The following is a 20,325-nucleotide window of genomic DNA, read 5'->3' on the forward strand; positions in this document are numbered from 1 at the left end:
ATCCCAGAACAAACACTATACATCTGCAGTCCCCAACCCCTAAGCTTCGGAGGGGTACCAGTCTGTGGCCTGTTAGGGACTGGGCCACAGAGCCCCGCCACCCTCTCCCCTTGTCCCTTGGTCTGTGAGCAGCGGTGGGCATATTTACTTACCGTCCCTCCCCATGGCTCACATGACTGCCTGGGCTCCGCTGCCCTCCCCCCTCTACCGTGGAAAAATTGTCTTCCATGAAACCAACTGGTCCCTGGTGCCTAAAAGGTTGGGGACCACTGCCATACATGATCAGTTAAAATTGCAGGCTTCACCGTGGAGCAGGTCTGGGCTCCAAGCCTAGCTGTGCTTTAACAGCCAGCTGGGCCAAGGAAACCCAAATGAGCTCCTCACCTATAAGATCAGGACAGCAAGCCTAACCTCAAGACATGATACCATGAGAGTGCTGGTATTCTCCACCTGCACGTCCTCCCATCCCACGCTCTGCCCCTCCCTTGCCTGCTCTGTGCCCAGGAGGCTGGCCCGGCACACGGCATCACCGGAGCCTTGCCACATGGCTGTGACCAGGTCCCACCAGCCAGCCACGCGGACAGGTCACTGGAGGGCCAGGAATTGTGGTCAGCGTCCTCTTCCACCACCTCCCACTCTGGGCTGCGTCCCCTCCCTCCCCAGCTCTTCCCATGCTGTCCCCTCGCCTGCTGCCCTAGTGGGGCCTTCTGCCACCACCAGTCTTAGGTGCCTCAGCAACACTGATGGTTCCCTTAATGTTGCCCCACCTAACTAGTCACTTGAAAGATGCAGGGCTTTCTCTGCGTGCATATGTGTCTGTCTGTCTGTCTGGTCTGTCCAATAATGGACTGAATGTATATGTCTCCCCAAAATTCATATGTTGAAATCCCAACCCCCAGTGAGATGATGGCGGGAGGTGGGGCCTTCAGGGGGTAATTAGTTCACAAATTTCCTCCCTCGTCGGGGCACTCATGAAGGGGATTAGTGCCCTGATCAAAGAGGCCTCAGAGAGAGACCTTCCCCTCGCCCCCTCAACGGTGTGAGGACACGGGGAGTGTGCAACTCAGAAGGCCCCCAAGAACCCAGCCATCCTGGCCCCCCAATCTCAGACTTCAGCCTCCAGAACTGTGCGAAATAAATGTTTACTGTTTATGCCATCGTGTTTATTGTTTATGCCATCGAGTCTACAGTAATTTGTCATCCCAGCCCAAACTCGCTAAGAGACACACACATTCAGAAGGAAACTGTTTACCATGCACTAAGACAGTTCAACACAAACCAGGATATGTGTGTACTCTCACCACCAAGAGTCTAAGATACAATCACTATTACTTTATTTCTGCTCAAATCACTTGAAAAAGCAGGAAACCCAAGGCCCACATGAATCCGCATGACCCCTCTTAACAAGTCAGGTCAAGGGCCCTTCCTGTGCGAAGGACCATCCCTGGGGTGCATGGCTTGGTGGGGGGCACACAGGCTAGATTTCAGCCTTTCGCCCTCTCACGCAAGCTTCTCGAATGCAGGACACCCCCACCACTGCCAACGGCACCCATGGGGGAGCCCCTTCCTCCTCCTGGAGCTCAGCACCCCCTGGAAACCAAGTCGTCCTCACCCACAGCCTCCCCCTGCCGTCCTGCAGAGCACGGGGTCCCCACGAGGTCAAGCAGCCTCTCCCACGACCACATCCTCCCCTCCCCACCCACACATCAGCGAAACCGTAGAAAGGGAGGAGGTCAGGACACAAGTGGACCCTCCCTCAACACGGATACCAAGAAAAGCTGCAACGCCTTACAACCATGGCTTGTCCCTGACTTCACGCCCAAATTTTCTAGCTCTGTACAAGTAGCACAGCCTGGCCTGCAACTGCCTCCACGTATGCTAAAACCTGCTCCCCTTCCCCTGCTTTAAATCTCTAAAAGAGAGGAAGAGACGATTCTCAGCGTGCACATATAACCTCTCCCTAGGAGTCAAATCAACCCCTCCGGAATTACCAGGGTCCCTGAGATGCCTGTGAACCCCGACGTCCCTCCTTCCCCACCCCCACTCCTGCTCCCATCCCCACCACCAGGGCCTGGGCCATGGGTGACCCCCTGGCCAGTCTCCCACTGGGGGTGGGGGCCCACTCTCCATGCCACCCGCGCTTTACCGCCAGAGCGTTCCTCTGACACCCATCTACCTAGTCACTCCTCAGACACAGGGAGGTCTATGGGCCTGTGAGAGCCTTTGGAAATTTTATTTTTTTTCCTAAGACATCAAACAGCCACAGGTGCCCGATGGACCTTGAAGAGGAAGCCATAGCCTCCTTTCCAGCCCCACCGCCCCCAGCTCCCCTGCCCTTGGCTTCCACGCCCCCACCCCGCCCCGTGCCCACCGTATGCACTTGCACTCAGGGTGTTTCCTCACTGACCTGTCCTCCCCTTCTCCTCATTCATCCCTCCCTCCTAAGCGGTTCACATCCTCCCTGTAGGATGGGCTTCCCCAGGACTGGAGGTTAGAACCATGTTACCGCCATCCACTGTCCACAGCATTGCCTGGGCCGCTACGGTAGACGGGGCCATGTTGCCTGGGTGGCACAACCTCCCTTCCGAACAGCACTCCAACCCCCTTGGTGGAAGAAGCGCTTGCCCCCCATGGGAAGATGGGGGACAGCGCCTCCCTCCCCCAGCACAGCCATCCAGAAAACAGGTACTGACACCCTCTCCCTCCCAGACTCTGAAGCCTGGTGTGTCACCGGATCTAGCGTGGCCCAGCCCTCCAGAGGTTCCTGGGTGCCCGCCTGTTTTCCGCCCTTGCTCCTCCAACCCCAACCCTCACTCCTTCAGTTCTGTGGGCCTATCACGGCCTTTCAAAATGTGCATATATATATTTGGATCCGATACCTTGACTCAGTTCACGTTGCCTACAATGGGGCCCCCGAGCCTGACCTTGTACTCTTCCCTGCGTGCTGGTCTCACCTCCCCATTTGCATTGAGAGTTCCCCGAGAGTAGCAACTGTGTATTTCTTTACTCTCCCATCAGACCCAATCCAAAAAAGCCTCCACATATTGATCAATTTATGGAGTGGGCATGTCGACAACTTACAGCTAGGAAGCAGCAATGTGCACGTCCACAAGGGTTTCAATGCAAAGATCAGTACGAATTCCAAAGGAAGGCCAAAAGAGGAAACTCACTTCCTTATCTCGAAGGGAAAAAATTAACCAGGGATTATCTATTTATAGAGAAAACGATTACACCAGTTTGTCTCACTGGCTAAATGCAGAGATGTGAAAGACAGACACGAGGCAACGCCCGGTGCCCACGCATGGTAGCTGCTCAATATGTTTTACTGTGCTAAATGCAAGACATGCCTTGCCCAAGAAGTTCAGAAGAAACTCATTGGATCAGCTCCGTCCAAAATATCTTCCAGAAAGCTCCCCCTGACAACAAAACTAGTTGCTAAGCAAGAAATAACTCAGAACCAGAATCTCATGGAGACAAAACTTTGTGCTAAGAAACTCTGGCTGAAGCCATTCTACAAAACTCAACATACTTGTCCTGAAGGGTATGTTCTCAGGGCGCCCTTCTGTGCCATCTGCTGCTTGAGAATAAACAACGGCCTCATACTGAGTGCCAGGCTTTAGCCCGGCGAGCAGGATGTGCGTGTCTTGGGACTGCTGGCCAGAGGACGGGTCCGCACGCCCGGGGAGGCTCTCGTCACGCACAGGGGCACCGGGGCCGCCGCACGGCTGGGGCCAGCTCTCCGCCAGGCCTCTCTCTGTGCTGTTGGCATCTGTGTCGAGCACAAGAAGCAAAGACATTAGCCACAAGAGAACAACATTCCCCCCATCTTCTTTTAGCACCCCACCCCACGCGATGATACATCACACAGTGCCCACAGCTGTCGCTCCATAAATATCCATAAATATCCATTCTCTTCCTTCTCCAGAGACAGACACAGCCCCCTGAAGAGGCCCTCACATTTCGCTTTGGATTGTTTAATTCTACTGGCACCATGGATATTTGGTGCTTCTCATTCAAACTCTGCTATTCCGGATCATTCTCCCTTCGTTGGGACATTATCTTCTCCAGTGCCAACATGGCTTTGCTAATCGGAGCCCACTCAAGCGATGTTTCCCCCGGACCAGCCCCTGGCTGCTAGGGGGCTGCAGGGTGTGAACAGGGGAGCAGCTGGGGCCACCCCTGCTTGAACTGAGCAGAAGGAACCACTGCGAGAGAGAGAAGCTGATCAACAGGAAGAAGCCAGAGGAAGAGATGAGAACTGCCCCATCTCTCTCTTCAGGGCCTCGCTGTAGCAGGGAAATACACGTGAGCCAATACATTGCTCTTGTCGTCTGAGCTACTTAAGGTCTGGCTTATGTCACTTGCAGGCAGGAATCCTAATAGCCGATTTGTAGCTCTGTTTCTTAGGTATAAAATGGGGAGTAAGTGCCTGTCCTCCTCAGTTTACAGATTACAGCAGGCATCCACTGAAAATGCCGTAAAACCTGCAACTACTACTCTACTCCAAGGTCAATGCAGAAGACGTCTGCCAGATCTGCCTGCCAAGCATCCCTTTCCTCAAGCTCCTCCAAAGGCCCAACCTGGGTTAACACACCTGCTATTTGTTCCACAGAAAGATCTAAAGCTAAAGCGGCATCTACTTTCCCGGATGCCAGATTCCAAAACGTTTCAGTCCCCCTTGCCATTCTAAGCCCCCGTGTGTTCACCTGCAAAATAACCACAGCCTTCCTTCCCTCCTCATTCACACGTAGACTCAATCTAGATGTGGAGGAGAAGCCCTCTATACATTCTAAAACTCTAGAGAGATCTAAGAATGATATTTTCAAAAAGTATTAATTTCTTGACAGTCAAATCCAGCGAGGGAGATGGGAGGTACGCTTTTGTAACTCACCCAAGCCCCTTTCTATAGGCAGGGCGTGTCTCTGTGTCTCATTCGATTCTGGAAGATCCACGGTGATGTTGTATTGACCCCCTGGCTTCAGGCATGAAATGTTGACTGCTGAGTGCCGAGTCAATTCCTCTCGGCCTTTAAGAAGCAGCCGGCAGGAGGCAGTGCCATTGTCATTGCTCCAGGAAAGGCCAACCTTCCTCGTGCCAACGAAGGTAACGCGAAGACCAGAAACTGGACTAGGCTCTGTTTTAAAAACACACGGTGGGCGTTAATGGACAAGATATTTGCAGTCGCCTTTCATTAGGAATAACTGGAGCCACCCATGTCTCAACGTGACCCACTCAAAATACTTCCTTTACCCAAAGCATTTCCATCATTTCACAGTGGGGGAAAAAAACATCACAAGGCAGAAAAGAGGGGAAGGAATAAACCTTGAAACCAAAATTCTTTAGGATCTGCACTATTCTCCAAGATCAACCCCAGCAGTGATTTGAAATTCTTCTAAATTGGCCCCTTTTAAACAGTATCATTTAATTATATCTGATTTAGACGTCAGGAACAAAGCATCAAATAAAGTGATTGCCTGATAAGTCTAAAGGTCTCAATTCAAAATAATGCAAATAATATCATTTTCCAGTATCAACACATTTCAAATAAGGAGCACAGCCCTGTCTTCCAACCCCAAGGGGATTTTTCAGAAGACTTTCCATCTGTACTACACCCCAGTCCTTCCTTCCATCACCTTACATGGTTGACAGTGACACAAATCAAACCACCTCGACCAAAACAATGTCCACTCCCTCCAGGTCTGAGATGAGCATGTGGAGACCAGAGAGGCAGGCGGCTTGCTCAGGACACTCACTACTGGTGGCAGTGAGGAACCAGAGCCCAGGGCTCCAGCCTGAAGTGCTTATGAGCACAGGCAGTGTTACCGGCAGAGCAAAAACCCTGCCCGAGGGCTGCGGGTGGCTGACGGCAAAGACACTGGGCCCTGGGTGAGTCTAAGGCACCGTCCGGCACTGAAACAACGTGATCCACTCTGGGACTGAGTTCCTTGCAGCAACTGTCTCTCATGCAAAGATTTCTAAATCAGGTCCCTGGTGTCTTTTTGCTCTTTTTTTAAAAGAAATGCTGACACCCAGAAGCCTGCCGGCCCGGTGACCGCAACAACCGTGACGAGCATCATTCTGCCATAGTGGTCTGGAGTTGGCTCCCTGGGCTCTGGTCCCACCACCTGATGCTCAATGCTCTGAGATGGCAAAAGAAACTTAACTTCTCCATGTTACAGGTTCTTCAGCTACAGCCTCAGGGTTACTGTGAGGACAAAAATAATGTCTTAAGGACAGCGAAGCGCACGTACGTGCTCAATACCCAGTATCTGTCAACCTGCTCTGGCACTGCTCTGTGCTCAGGCTTTGGGGTGGACAAGGACACCCAGCTCCTTTGCCAGGTTCACCCTGCCACCGCACCACCTCCTCTGTGTCACCCTGTCCCCATCACCATCTCCAAATCCCGCATTTTTCCTCGTTAATTCTTCTATCGTCTCTCTGCCTTCTCTTTCTTTTCCTCTCTCTTTCACAATGTAACGTAACAAACCTTCATTGTATTTTTTTTTCTTTTACCCCCTAAAAGTGTGCTCTGAGGAGCTCCAGGAGTTTTGGGAAGGTGCCTGTGACACCCATCTCCGTGGCTTCTCTCTCTCTCCAGTTCTTTTTATTTTTACTTATTGGGTCTTCCGGGCAAGATTTTGTTTAAAGAGTTTTCCTGACTAAAAAAAAAATGTTGAAAGCCACTGGTTTCATGTTTGATGCTCCACGTCCAGAGGCTTGTTATGCTAGACCTCACTCCTTTCAATGATCTCTCTCTCTCTCTCTCTCTCTCTCTCTCTCTCTCTCTCTCACACACACACACACACACACACACACAAACACGCCAAAATCAGAAAACAGAGGACCCCCCTTTTGTTTTTTCCAATTTTTGGTTCTCCTCACCTTAAAAAGAGCTTCTCACTTGTTTGTTTCATTTTTAAATCTGTGGCTCTTTTCAGCTTACAGAAAAAGAGCTTAGGTTTGCAGCTATAACAGATGGCTTAGGTTATTGACATCTAAGCTAAATCAAAATCTCAGCTGCCCAATCTTAATTAAAATCTAAATGACACCAAACTCTTATCTCATCTGAGGCACACGCTCCTCTATAAAGTCTACCAAACTTCCCTGCCCAACAGAAACTCCTGGGAATGTACACACGGCATCATTTTTCTGGGGACTTAAAAGGCGGGTAATGACCACCCAGATGCATTTCTAATGAGGTCTCTTCTCCTGAGCCTTAGCAGAAAAGGAGGTATTAATCAATAATAACAAAAGATTTTTTTAAAACCAAACAGAAGTAGTTAGAATTTCCAAAACCACACAAGACCTTATTACTGCATGATCTGGCCACCTGAACTCCTGGGCTTGAAACAACACAGCACCTTGTCTCCTCTAGTTTATGAAAACCAACCTCTTTCCTACAGGCAACTTGAACGGACAGGGCTCCGGGATACAGGGTAAGAAGGAATGGCTCATGATTGTCCCTGGGATCCAGTCATCTTACCTGTTGTGACGTTTATGGCCTTGGGATCTCCCCAAGTCCCATTGCCTATTCCTGGAGTGATGGAGAACGTATATGAGGTCGCTGGACTTAGGCCTGTGATGGTAACCCTCGTCTGATTCACCAGCCAATGTTCCATCTCATTCGTTACGTTATACGTGTACTCAGAAGCATCTGTGTCACTGTTTTTCCAGGTTAGGGTCACATTTGTTGGACCGATGGAAACAGCTTCAATATCCAATACAGGACTGGGTTCTATTTAAATATTGTTTTTGGAAAAAGAAAGAAAGAAAGAAAGATTACATTTAAAAAAGGAATGTAAAAGCAAAGCCTTCTCTGTTTATCTACTTTCCAGGGTAAGTTTTATAATCACAGTTTCATTTCTCTTTGCTTGCCTCTAGACTTCCCCAACAGAATTTAGTTAAATCCTTATACATACAAGCATGTGTATGTGCTGGTGAAACGGGCCTAAGAATGAGGGAAACCTGATAAAGTTGGTCACGTCGATGTCACTGGAACATGGGGTTCAATCTGTATAGAAGCTGATATCAGCCGGGCACGGTGGCTCACGCCTGTAATCCTAGCACTCTGGGAGACCGAGGCGGGCGGATTGCTCGAGGTCAGGAGTTCAAAACCAGCCTGAGAAAGAGCAAGACCCCGTCTCTACTATAAATAGAAAGAAATTAATTGGCCAACTGAAAATATATAGAAAAAATTAGCTGGGCATGATGGCGCATGCCTGTAGTCCCAGCTACTCGGGAGGCTGAGGCAGTAGGATCACTTGCGCCCAGGAGTTAGAGGTTGCTGTGAGCTAGGCTGACACCACGGCACTCACTCTAGCCTGGGCAACAAAGTGAGACTCTGTCTCAAAAAAAAAAAAAAAAAAAAATTCTGTATAGAAGCTGATGTCAAAAGAGACCTGGGAGACACAGTGAGTCCACCTCCCCATTCTCAGAAAACACTGCATGCATGGAGAGAGATGTTCTATGACACAGAAACCCGTGACAACTTTTTTGCCAAACCCTGATGTCAGAAGGAAACGCAGCAGGTTTCTGACATGAAATGGCAGGGGCAGAACAGTGTGAGGAAAAAAGAACCAGTCTTGGGATGTAGACGTGGACTTGAAGACCTGTTCCACCCGTTTCCTATACGACCTGGAATTAGTTTCTTAAAACCTCTCGATCTCAGGTTCCTCTGTGCACAGCTCTAACACACCTCACTAAACTGACTGAACCGCTATGATGGGATGAACAAGGTCACTGGACCTCACTAAACTGACTGAACCGCTATGATGGGATGAACAAGGTCACTGGACCTCACTAAACTGACTGAACCGCTATGATGGGATGAACAAGGTCACTGGACCTCACTACTGACTGAACCGCTATGATGGGATGAACAAGGTCACTGGACCTCACTAAACTGACTGAACCGCTATGATGGGATGAACAAGGTCACTGGACCTCACTAAACTGACTGAACCGCTATGATGGGATGAACAAGGTCACTGGACCTCACTAAACTGACTGAACCGCTATGATGGGATGAACAAGATCACTGGACCTCACTACTGACTGAACCGCTATGATGGGATGAACAAGGTCACTGGACCTCACTAAACTGACTGAACCGCTATGATGGGATGAACAAGGTCACTGGACCTCACTAAACTGACTGAACCGCTATGATGGGATGAACAAGGTCACTGGACCTCACTAAACTGACTGAACCGCTATGATGGGATGAACAAGGTCACTGGATTTGGACATTACAAATCTGAGTTCAGAGTCCAATGCTGCTAGAAACCAGCCATGTAGTTTTACTCAAAGTCATTTCACCACTCTGAACCTCAGTTTCTTCCTCTGTAAAATTATAGATGTACAGGGTCTTAAACCCAGGGAAGCCATCGTGATTATTAACAGTAAAACTACCAAATGGAAGCATCCTAATTAAAATCAAGAAAGAGGAGTAAAAACCAGAAACAGAAAAGTAAAACACAGATGAAAAGGCCCTTCTTCTCAATGAGCTTGTGACTGACCCCAAAAGAGTAAAGACAATACAGGTAACACCATCTCAGATCGCTCATGGACAGGGTGCCTTTCTTGGCCCAAGGGCGATGCAAACATTTATCCAGTCAATGAAAAAGGGCAGGAGAAGCAGCCAGAGAAGAGAAAATAGAACAAGCAAGGGAAGAATCCCGTAGCCACATTTCAATAAACTTCGTGCCAGGAAGCCCCTCCAGACCTGAGTTTCCTCTTTATAAAATGACAAGTCTGAAGTGTCAGAGGAGCATTTTTGGCAGGTTGTCACTGTGCTGCCATTTACAAGCAATGACAACAATGAGGAGGAGGATAGAGACAGACAACAGCCACAGTGGCGGAGGATGCAGGATCAGCAGCCCTGCCCAGGCCTGACCATGTCCCAGACACCGCCAGGTGCCAGGCAGCATTTCCTCGTTTAGGCCTCACAATGACTTCACGAGCAAAGCTGCGAGGCCCTTTCAAAGACAGAGAAATGCGTTAAGAACTCAATTTTGTGGATTCATACAGGGGTTCTGGAAAGGTTTTGGAAAAGCAGGTTCTTAAGTTTCAATAGTTCATAGAAGAAAGCACATTTCAAACTATTTTTAAATATACATTAATAAAGATGATGAAAGTGGAGCCCAACAGGAGCCATGACTTGCCCAAGGTTACACAGCTAGAAACTGGCAGACTCAGGAAGCAAACCCGAGTCTCCCTGATTCTGAGTCTGTGGTCTTCGTTGCTCTGCCATCACCATATGGGAAGGCAGAAAGGAGAGGCCAGGTACGGTGGCTCACGCCTGTAATCCTACCACTCTGGGAGGCTGAGGCGGGAGGATCGCTTGAGCTCAGGAGTTCGAGACCAGCCTGAGCAAGAGCGAGACCCCATCTCTACTCAAAATAGAAAATTTAGCCAGGCGTGGTGGCACATGCCTGTGGTCACAGCTACATGGGATCCTGAAACAGAAGGATTGCCTGAGCCCAGGAGTTTGAGGTTGCTGTGAGCTATGATGACACCAATGCACTCTATCCAGGGTGACAGAGCGAAACTCTGTTTCAAAAAAAAAAAAAAGACAGAAAGGAGAGTGTCAGAGCAGCTCTCAGAGGAACCAGGTATCCCTCAACCCAAGCACCAGGACCAAGAATGGGGAGAAGAAAGATACATGACATAGTCACTTTTTAATATTGATGAAGTGATTTCAAACACACTACCGATATGATAATGTCTAAATACATTCTCCAAAGCCCACAAACCAAACCGAAAGAAAACTCTTGCTCACTTGTTTGCACTTGTTCACAGCAGGTACTGGAGCCATTTGAAAAGCTGAAAAGATAGCGTGTCCCAGGCAGGAGCTCCCTAAATGAAACAGTCCTGTTGGAGGCAGGTGGGGAACTCTGGTGAATGTGGCCGCTCAAATCAGTTACATTTACTACTGAAAAGTCTTCTGGCACATTACTGAAGTGAATCTCAGTGGCTGAAGAACTGAACTCAAGTGAACCACAGCTGAAGCCTAAAATGCAGGAAAGAAAAAAAAAAAAAACCACAAACTAATAAAATGGCACCTCCCACCACACATTTGCCATATAACAGATTATTATAATTTTTAAAACTGATTATATAGTTCTCTCATCTCCCTGATTTAAAATATCATATCTGCGGGTAGAAGTTTTCTTCCTGCACACAAGTGATTCAAGCCTGCACAAGGTACCTATCAGCTTATTTACCAAACTGATTAACGGAAAGAAAACAGCTGCAGAACGCACCCCACTGTCTGCACAGGCTTTGTGTAATTACCGCTATTAGCTGAGATGTGCTTTTATTAGGTTTCAGCAAGATCCGCCCCCTTTGTATGGCACTATGAGAACAATCTAATTATTTTATCTCTATGGTTCTAGACTGGGATTTTACCAATCAGGAAAAAAAGTTCCCAAATTTTGGAGACAAACTAAAGCTACCAATTTTTTTCCCCAAAAGATACATTGTTTAAAACATTACTATTATTTTTATTTCTTATGGAAATGTTTTATGACCAAAAAAAAATTAGTGAGGGCATAATCCCTGAATGGATGGTGCTTTCAACTGAATCTATTTAGCTTCCTTAAAAACTTACTACCATATCCTTATTTTTTTCATTTTAGTATGAATAGAATGGACCAGCACCCCTCAGCAATTGGAACTCAGCCCTCTCTATGAAAGGAAAATATACAGGAGGCTACATCTGGTTTTCCAAAGGTTATACAAACCCTCTTCACCATTTTTTAAATGTCTCAATGTAGCAACACAAGGGCAGTGTAGCAACACAAGAAATACTTATGGGATAACAGCACACAAAATATATAAAAATCATACTGCATTAGAGTTTCAAATAAGTTAAATCAACCATGGGTATAGATCAAAAAAGTGTCACAGAAAATGTAAATTTTTTATTTGTCTCAGCTGCACAATTAACCAAATTTTTTCTTTCATTTTTTGTTTCCATGCTCACCCTACTTCTAAAGAAAAATTGGAAACTAAGCAGGTTGTAATAAACTAGCATGTTGTGTGATTTCCGTTGACATTGCTGCTAATGTTGCTCTGTGTCCATTAGGGGGCAGTAGCGAACAGCACAAGCAGGGAGAGGGAAGTGGTACTCACAGTCACCTGCGCACACCATCTGTAACAGAAAAAGAAAACGGAAGTCAGCAGATTCATTCAGCCACAGAAAATGCAAATCAGAAATAAAGCAGTTGAGCACTTAATAATGGGAGTGTGATGGTTAAAAAAAAAAAAAAAAAACACATTAAGCAAAGGCCTGCTGGCCAGGGTTAGGGTGTCTTGGGACATTAAACGCAGGGACTCAGTGAAACCACGGGTCAATTACAGACAAAAGAGTAACCGGTTACGTGGAGGCCAAGCAGCTGTGACTACCCATGCCCCCCACTGGGGCAACTCCCCGGGTCAGCACCTCCCCCCAGCCACCACCTCCCCCCAGCCACTGCATGGCGAACCGAGGCAGAAGGACACAGAAGCAGAGTCGAGACTGTCAGAGCCAGAACCAAAGGAAACCAGGACCGGCAGGACCCTTCTCCAGAGCCATCTGCAGGTTGTGACTGCAGGGTGGAAAGCCAGAGGCATGGCAGAAGAAACCAGGGGGATTGTCAGTGCACAAAAATTCACCTTCTCCTTTCTACCAGTAGGTGGCAGTATTTTTTAAATCATATGGCAAGCAGTTTGGGGAGGAACGAATTCAAACATTCCGTTTGAATTGAGGCCTCAAAGATCTAGCTGACAGTGTCTCAATCTTCAGTCTTTAGATCCCTGGGGAGTCCTTGAGAATATTCATTGTGATCCACAAATTATTTCCCCATACTTTAAAGGCCTAAACTAATTCAAGATTGTACATTTCTATTGTTTCCATAAACACACCTTCTTGGTGAATGGGATTTTTCAAATTACAGTCCTCAATAAAATAACCCAAAAGGACCTTGGTGGAAAAAAAAAACCGTCCTCCAACCTCCCATCACACTTGGAATAAAATTCAAACTCTTAACCACAGCCCGCCTGGCCCCTCTGGTCTCACTGACTCTTCCTGTTCTCAAAGGCGGTTGGTTGTCCCTTAATGCCTTTACCTATTTATTCTCTCCTCCAAAAGCACTCTGCCCAGATCTTCCCATGGCCTGGCAAAAAATGCCACCTCCTCAGCAAGTCCTTCTCCAAGCAGCCATGGAAATCAACGCCCCTCTCTCCACCACACTGCCTCCTCCACGCATGCACCATGAGAACAGAGCCCTGTGCCTAGGATGGTACACACAGCAGGAGCTCAGTAAATGCTCCAGGAAGGAGAGAATGAGCCCAGAGAAGAGAAAAAGACTTGCCCCAAGTTCCCCCGTTCTCAAGCTTTCCCTTCTCCCCACCCCACGCTGCCTTCAAGCTCTCGGCATCTCAGGCCTGCACTTGATCAGTGCACCTCCCTGCCTCCAGCCCCTGCCCCTCGGTCTATGCTGAGCCTCAATCCACATACATGGTCTATGATGGATTCACAGGAGTTAGGAAAAGACAAAAGGAGCCCATGGCTGCACAAGTCGTACAGGGCAGCAAACATTTTTTTGCCCGGTAGTTGGAAAAGTTAAGGTACATAAGCTTGAGACTCTAGGATGGCAGGTCTAGCCCCTTCCAATGCTACTACACCTTGGCATGTGCCTCTGTGTGTTTGTTGTCTCCTCAGCTGAAACCCACTCACAGTCATTCATCCGAGTATCATAACTATCTAGAGATCCTGTCCTCAAGCTGTTTACAGGAAAGTAAGGAAATAAGACAGGTCTATAAATGAGTAATTCAAAGTAGAAAGCACTGACAACTCAAAACAAGCAATTCTCGAGCACCTGCATGGGTCGAGCACTGTGCTAACATGCTAGGCAGAGCTAAAGCAGAGGCCTCCACGTCACTGGAAAGAGGACAGTGTATGACCAAACCACGGAGGACAGGTGAATGGTACCCCAGGTGCAGGAGCCACTGCTAAGGGAAGTCAGAAGAGGGCACACATGAAGGCAAAGAGTGTCTACAAATGTTTGATCTGTGTCCCTTACAGTCACAGACTAGATAAACATTGATAGGCTGATGATTCTTAACAAGAGACAACGGGCCAAAGAGCTCTGAGTTCTAGAGAAAAAAGTACAAAGCTCTCATCCTGGAGAAAAAGGCAAGTTTCTGGGAGATTAAAATCACAGTATTTTATTAATAATTTGAGTATGTATGCTCCATGCATTTAATCAAATACACACAGAGTGCTAACTGCAGGACACTGTTCAAATATTAACACACTTCGTCCTCCAAACAACCCTAAAAGGTGGGCACAGGTCACAAATGGCTGATAAGCGGCAGTACCTGGACTGGAACCCAGGTACTCAGACTCCAGAATCCATATACTTCACCACTAGCTATGCACCTCCCAACATAAAAGCAGGTGCTGAGAAATGTACTAGGATTTGGGGAAGATTTAAAAATTAATTCCAAAAGACACTATCAGCATGCTCCCTTCTCTCTACCCTCCAAAAAATCCAGCAAGCAGAAATAAAAGAGCTCCTTGACAGACACAGGTAAGGTTTCTCCTTGCAACCCTTTCAAAGGCCCTAGGTGCTTATGCAAACACGCCAACCTGTATCTCTTCAAGGCACACCAGGAAGCCATGGCCAATGCAAAACCATGCTGTGTCACATGACTTCATGTCTTTCCTGGCCTTGCTCACCCCCTTTTTTCCCCTCATCCTCACCTCCCTGGGCCTGGCATCCCAATGTGTCAGCACTTGCCTGAGAACTCAAGGAACCTAAAGGAACCAGACAAAAACACTGGGAAAGAGGACGTAAGAGTCTGCAAGGGTGGCCGGGCGCAGTGGCTCACGCCTGTAATCCTAGCTCTCTGGGAGGCCGAGGCGGGCGGATTGCTCGAGGTCAGGAGTTTGAAACCAGCCTGAGCGAGAGCGAGACCCCATCTCTACTATAAATAGAAAGAAATTAATTGGCCAACTAATATATATAGAAAAAATTAGCCAGGCATGGTGGCGCATGCCTGTAGTCCCAGCTACTTGGGAGGCTGAGGCAGAAGGATTGCTTGAGCCAGGTGTTTGAGGTTGCTGTGAGCTAGGCTGACGCCAGGGCACTCACTCTAGCCTAGGCAACAAAGGGAGACTCTGTCTCAAAAAAAAAAAAAAAGAGTCTGCAAGGGTGATCCTGGGGAAGAGCTCCCTCACTAATAAAAAGGGATGCACAGGAAAAAATATTGCCCTGTTTCAGTGGACTTCATATGGTCTGCCTGTGATGCCTGGAGCTGCTGCAGCCACTCTGTAACAAAGAGAGAAACACCCATTTGCTAAAGATAGCTGAGGGGAAAGAGAGAAAACACCTAGATCCTTAAGCTACTAAATTAACCAACTCTAAACCCTTCTGCTTCCAGACTTCTTGCCTGGGGAGACAAAACGCCCCTTTACTATTTAACTATACTCATGTGCCACATGTGGTCAATGGACCACAAATACAACAGCTATCCCATCGATATAATGGAGCTGAAAAATTCCTGCTGCCTAGTGACGTCACAGCACAACACATTAGCTTTTATCTGTTTAGATATTAGTATGTTTAGATACAGAAATATTTACCATCGTGTTGCAACTGCCTGCAGTACTCAGTACAGTAACATGCTGTACAGGTGTGTAACTTAGGAGTAATAGGGCTATACCATATTGCCTAGGTGTGGCATAGGCTACCCCATCTAGGTTTGTATACATATACTCTATGATGTTTACACAAGGATGAAATCGCCTAATGATGCATTTCTCAGAGTGTATCCCCATCCTTAAGCAACACATGACTGTACTTGGGGTTGTCTATTATTTGTATAAAAAAAAAAAAAAAGGCAAGGTAAGGTTTCTCCTTGCTGTTGTCAACAGCAACAACAAAGCAAAGTACCAAATTTTCACATTAAAAGAATACAGTTGACCCTGAACAACACAGGTTTAAACTGTGTGGATCCACTTATACAGGGACTTTCTTCCACCTCTTCAACTCCTGAGACAGCAAGACCAACCCCTCTTCTTCCTCCTCCTCCTCCTCCACGTGAAGACAACAAAGATGAAGACCTTTATCATGATCCATTTTCACTTAAGGAACAGTAAATATACTTCCTCTTCCTTATGATTTTCTTAATAACATTTTCTTTTCTCTAGCTTACTTTATTGTAAGAATATAGGATATATGGCCGGGCGCTGTGGCTCACGCCTGTAATCCTAGCTCTTGGGAGGCCGAGGCGGGCGGATTGCTCAAGGTCAGGAGTTCAAAACCAGCCTGAGCAAGAGCGAGACCCCGTCTCTACTATAAATAGAAAGAAATTAATTGGCCAACTGATATATATATAAAAAAATTAGCCGGGCATGGTGGCGCATGCCTGTAGTCCCAGCTACTCGGTAGGCTGAGGCAGAAGGATCACTCAAGCCCAGGAGTTTGAGGTTGCTGTGAGCTAGGCTGACGCCACGGCACTCACTCTAGCCTGGACAACAAAAGTGAGACTCTGTCTCAAAAAAAAAAAAAAAAAAAAAAAAAAAAAAAAAAAAAAAGAATATAGGATATAGGCTGGGCGCGGTGGCTCATGCCTGTAATCCTAGCTCTCTGGGAGGCCGAGGCGGGCAGATTGTTCAAGGTCAGGAGTTCGAAACCAGCCTGAGCAAAAAGCGAGTCTCTACTAGAAATAGAAATAAGTCTCTACTAGAGAGTCTCTACTCTAAGTCTCTACTAGAAATAGAAATAAATTAACTGGCCAACTAATATATATAGAAAAAATTAGCGGGGCATGTGGCGCATGCCTGCAATCCCAGCTACTCGGGAGGCTGAGGCAGAAGGATCACTCGAGCCCAGGAGTTTGAGGTTGCTGTGAGCTAGGCTGACGCCAGGGCACTCACTCTAGCCTGGGCAACAGAGTGAGACTCTGTCTAAAAAAAAAAAAAAAAGAATTTAGGATATAATACACATAACATACAAAGTAATCGGCTGTTTATGTTATCAGTAAGGCTTCCAGTCAACAGTAGACCATTAGTAATTAAGTTTTGGGAGAGGGAAAAGTATATGCAGATTCTGCCCTGCTGTAGTGAGGATGAAACTGAATGATCTATCTGAGCTGCTGCTGTCGTCATCGTCATCATCCTTAAAGCTTCGCAGCAACCCTTGCAAGGTGTTTTTATCCCCATTGTACAGGTACCACCACCAAGGCTCAGATCCTCCTGACAAAAACCAGTGGCCAATCTCAAACTCGTACTCTTTCAAGCATTTTTTTCTAAGTGTTTAAGCAGAGCAACAACTCAGTTACAGGGGAGAGACAGAAAGTGGCTTGTCCAAGGACAAGCAGCGGAGAGGAAGCACCACAATCAGAACCGGGTCTCGACCTTAACCACTCTAAGCTTCCGCACCCCCTTCTCCCAGGATGCAGGCCTGGATGGGGCACGCACCGCTCACCCCACCCCCTCACTGCTCCTCCGCAAAGTCGACAGTACTCATGACCCAGGGCTTCTGCTGGCCCCCATAGCTGGACAAAAGGAGCAAACCCTGAGGAGACTAAGCTCACTGATGCCACAATGAAACACACCGGAAGAATGTAGTACCGCCCTCAGTTCTTCCAAAGACTTCTGGTTACCGAGCTATCCCAAGTGTGGCAGAAAACCCATCACTCAACCAGATGTGCCCAACAACGCCCAATGCTACACAGTAGGCAGAACCTTCTCTCTCCTCTTTTCTGAGGGGCAGCCCCTTGTGGTTGAGCCCTCCACCCTTGTTCATTGCTCCTCTTCCCCAGAGATGGTTTCCGTTTCACAACCTCCTTCAGCTGTCCTGATGAGCCAAACCCTCTCTGGAAACCACCACCAGTCTGGGAACTGTGGTTCCAGTCACGAGGATCCTCCTCCAGGCCCCAAACTCCAAGAGCTCCTGGGCAAAAGACCTAGGTGCCCAAGGACCTAGTGGGCTTGGAGGACAGGGAGGGAGGGGTGCAGGGCATTTGAAGGTAACACGTAAGGGAAGAGTGGTAGAAAATACAACCTAAAGAGTGATTCCATGTGGGAATTTAATGTGGGTCCATCCTACTTGCTATAATACTGACTGAGCCTCTAGCTGCTGGCCAATCGCTGTGCTACAACTGTGCCATTTACCATCTTATTTATGCGTAAAAATCCTAGGAGACAGGAACTGCTTTTATCCCCATTTTATAGATGTAGACAATGAGCCTTGGAAAAGCTAAGTTCCTGACCCAGCATCTTATTAATACTACAGCTAATAAGTCTAAGATCCTGGCCAGGCATGCCTGGCCCTGAAGCCCCTGACCATAATCCCTCCCAGGGAGCCCTAAACTGGTTCATCCCTGGGCAGGTCTCAACTGAGATCATGAAGCCCTAAGGCAGTTCCGGGGCTGCAGGTCACAAACCTCTGCCTGTCCCCAGCCTTGGGAACAGGTCCCACCAACCCATCTGAATTGACTGAATTAAGGCAGCTTTTCTACTGTTTTCAGAAGGAATAGGGTTTAGGGGTAAATTCACAGAGCAGCCTCGATTTTAGCAAGTGACAAAGCTTCAGGTTTGCTATTATACTTTGGGTTTTTAAGGATGGGTAATAAAGTGACTGAATGGCATACAATGGGTAACAATAGAGTCTTTATCCTTTTAAAACCAAGCCCACACACCATATGACAATAGTTATTTTTACCCACTGACGTAATTAACCAAAATGTGAACCGATTCAAGCAATGTTTAAAATCAAACAGCATTTTATGGGATTTGGAGCAGCACAGATCTCAACTCTGAAAGGCCATCATTCATCCTAGCTCTCATTTGTCTCCCTTGTGAAAATTATCCGACAGCTCCCCATAAAACTGGCCCCTGAAAGGTAAATCATTGATCATGAAAATGACAGGCTGGGTGGGCCCTCCCACAGAACTCCAAAGCCAGGCAATGAACACCATTGCGGAAAACTTCCCAGAAGGCAGGTGTGGCATTGTGGGGTAGCCGAGAACCTGGTCACCTAGAGTCCAAGAGGCAGGGGACAGACAGGCCAGCCGTCAGCATCAGTGAACCGTGCCCAGAGCACAAGGCATCAGGCAAAGGGAGAAGAGAACGGGCTGGCGTACTCTGCCGTCATCGACAAATAAATAGCTCTCTGAACTTGACGCTGTCATCAAGGGATTATGGAGAAGAGTCAGCATAATCCGTAATTCCGTGTCCCAGAAACGCCAGGTGAGGCTTCAATGGAAGGGACGAGTACCAACCGCCCTGCACAGAGCAGCTGGCTCATCCTCCCCCTCTTGGGGCAGTTGGAGACAGGACGGGCTCTTCCAAAGGCACAGAGAAAAAAGTAACCAGAGCGGCTATTTTGGTGAGGCTATGTGAACTCCGAGATGCAGAGCTGAGAGTGACCTTGGAAGTCCCAGGCCAGAAGTTTCCACGGGTATTTTTAGCAGCAGAATCATTTTGTCAAAAAGAATTTTATGAAGAACTACATACATGTATGGAGTTCCTCATTTCATACATATGTATTTGTGTGTGTGTGTGTGTGTGTGTGTGTGTGTGTGTGTGTGTGTGTGTGTATGGATAAAAGCAGTTTTTTCAAAGTTCAAGTTACCTTGTTCTTATTTTGAATATAATCAATATGTAACCAAGTTAAGACACCAGTAGTCTCCAATGCATCAAAATTTGGTGTAACAGATATCTGGGCCAGTGTTTTCATTACAATTATAATACACTAAAATTTGGGGGGAGGTCCCCTCCCCCAAAGGCTAGAGTGCAGTGGTGCAAACACAGCTCACTGTAACCCTGAACTCCTGGCCTCCAGGGATCCTCCCACCTCAGCTTCTCCGAATTAGCTAGGACTGCAGGCTTGCAGCACCATGCCTGGCTAACTTTTTTTATTTTTTTTTTTTTGCCGAGACAGGGTCTTGTGATGTTGGCCGCAACGGTCTCAAAGTCCTAGGCTCAAGCGATCCTCCTGCCTCAGCCTCCCAAAGTGCTGAGATTACAAGTATGAGCCACTGTGCCTGGCTGGCACTGTTTTTAACCACTTAGGTACTGAAGTCGAGCGTACTGTATCGACTATAGTCGATAGCCACAGATGAACATGCACAGACGAGCGTCGACTTTAGCCGACAGCCGTGATACAACTTTTCTAATTTTTCATTTATCAAAATAAAATTGTGAACATTTAAAAATAACATAATAAAAACATATATGTATATGTTACCTATTGTGATTTACATTACAAGTAAAGCTGCCTGTAAAGTAAAACAAGCTTTCAGTGCTTTAAAGCTTTCCTCATCACACAA

The 20,325-nt window shown here is 47.3% G+C and overlaps 1 protein-coding gene across 1 annotated transcript in view; it reads right to left on the reverse strand.

The window, feature by feature from the left end:
- The window catches only part of PTPRJ (protein tyrosine phosphatase receptor type J), a 155,645-nt gene that overhangs the window by 33,622 nt on the left and 101,698 nt on the right, over window positions 1-20,325 (reverse strand). Inside the window, exons 2-6 of the mRNA XM_076001866.1 lie at window positions 12,136-12,154; window positions 10,781-11,011; window positions 7,484-7,735; window positions 4,892-5,134; window positions 3,530-3,769 (exon numbers count right to left, since the gene is read on the reverse strand). Of these exons, the coding sequence (XP_075857981.1) occupies window positions 3,530-3,769; window positions 4,892-5,134; window positions 7,484-7,735; window positions 10,781-11,011; window positions 12,136-12,154 (985 nt within the window). The remainder of the gene's footprint in view (window positions 1-3,529; window positions 3,770-4,891; window positions 5,135-7,483; window positions 7,736-10,780; window positions 11,012-12,135; window positions 12,155-20,325) is intronic.

This window comes from Microcebus murinus, chromosome 4, assembly GCF_040939455.1.
Source record: "Microcebus murinus isolate Inina chromosome 4, M.murinus_Inina_mat1.0, whole genome shotgun sequence".
Classification (NCBI taxonomy): Eukaryota; Metazoa; Chordata; class Mammalia; order Primates; family Cheirogaleidae; genus Microcebus; species Microcebus murinus.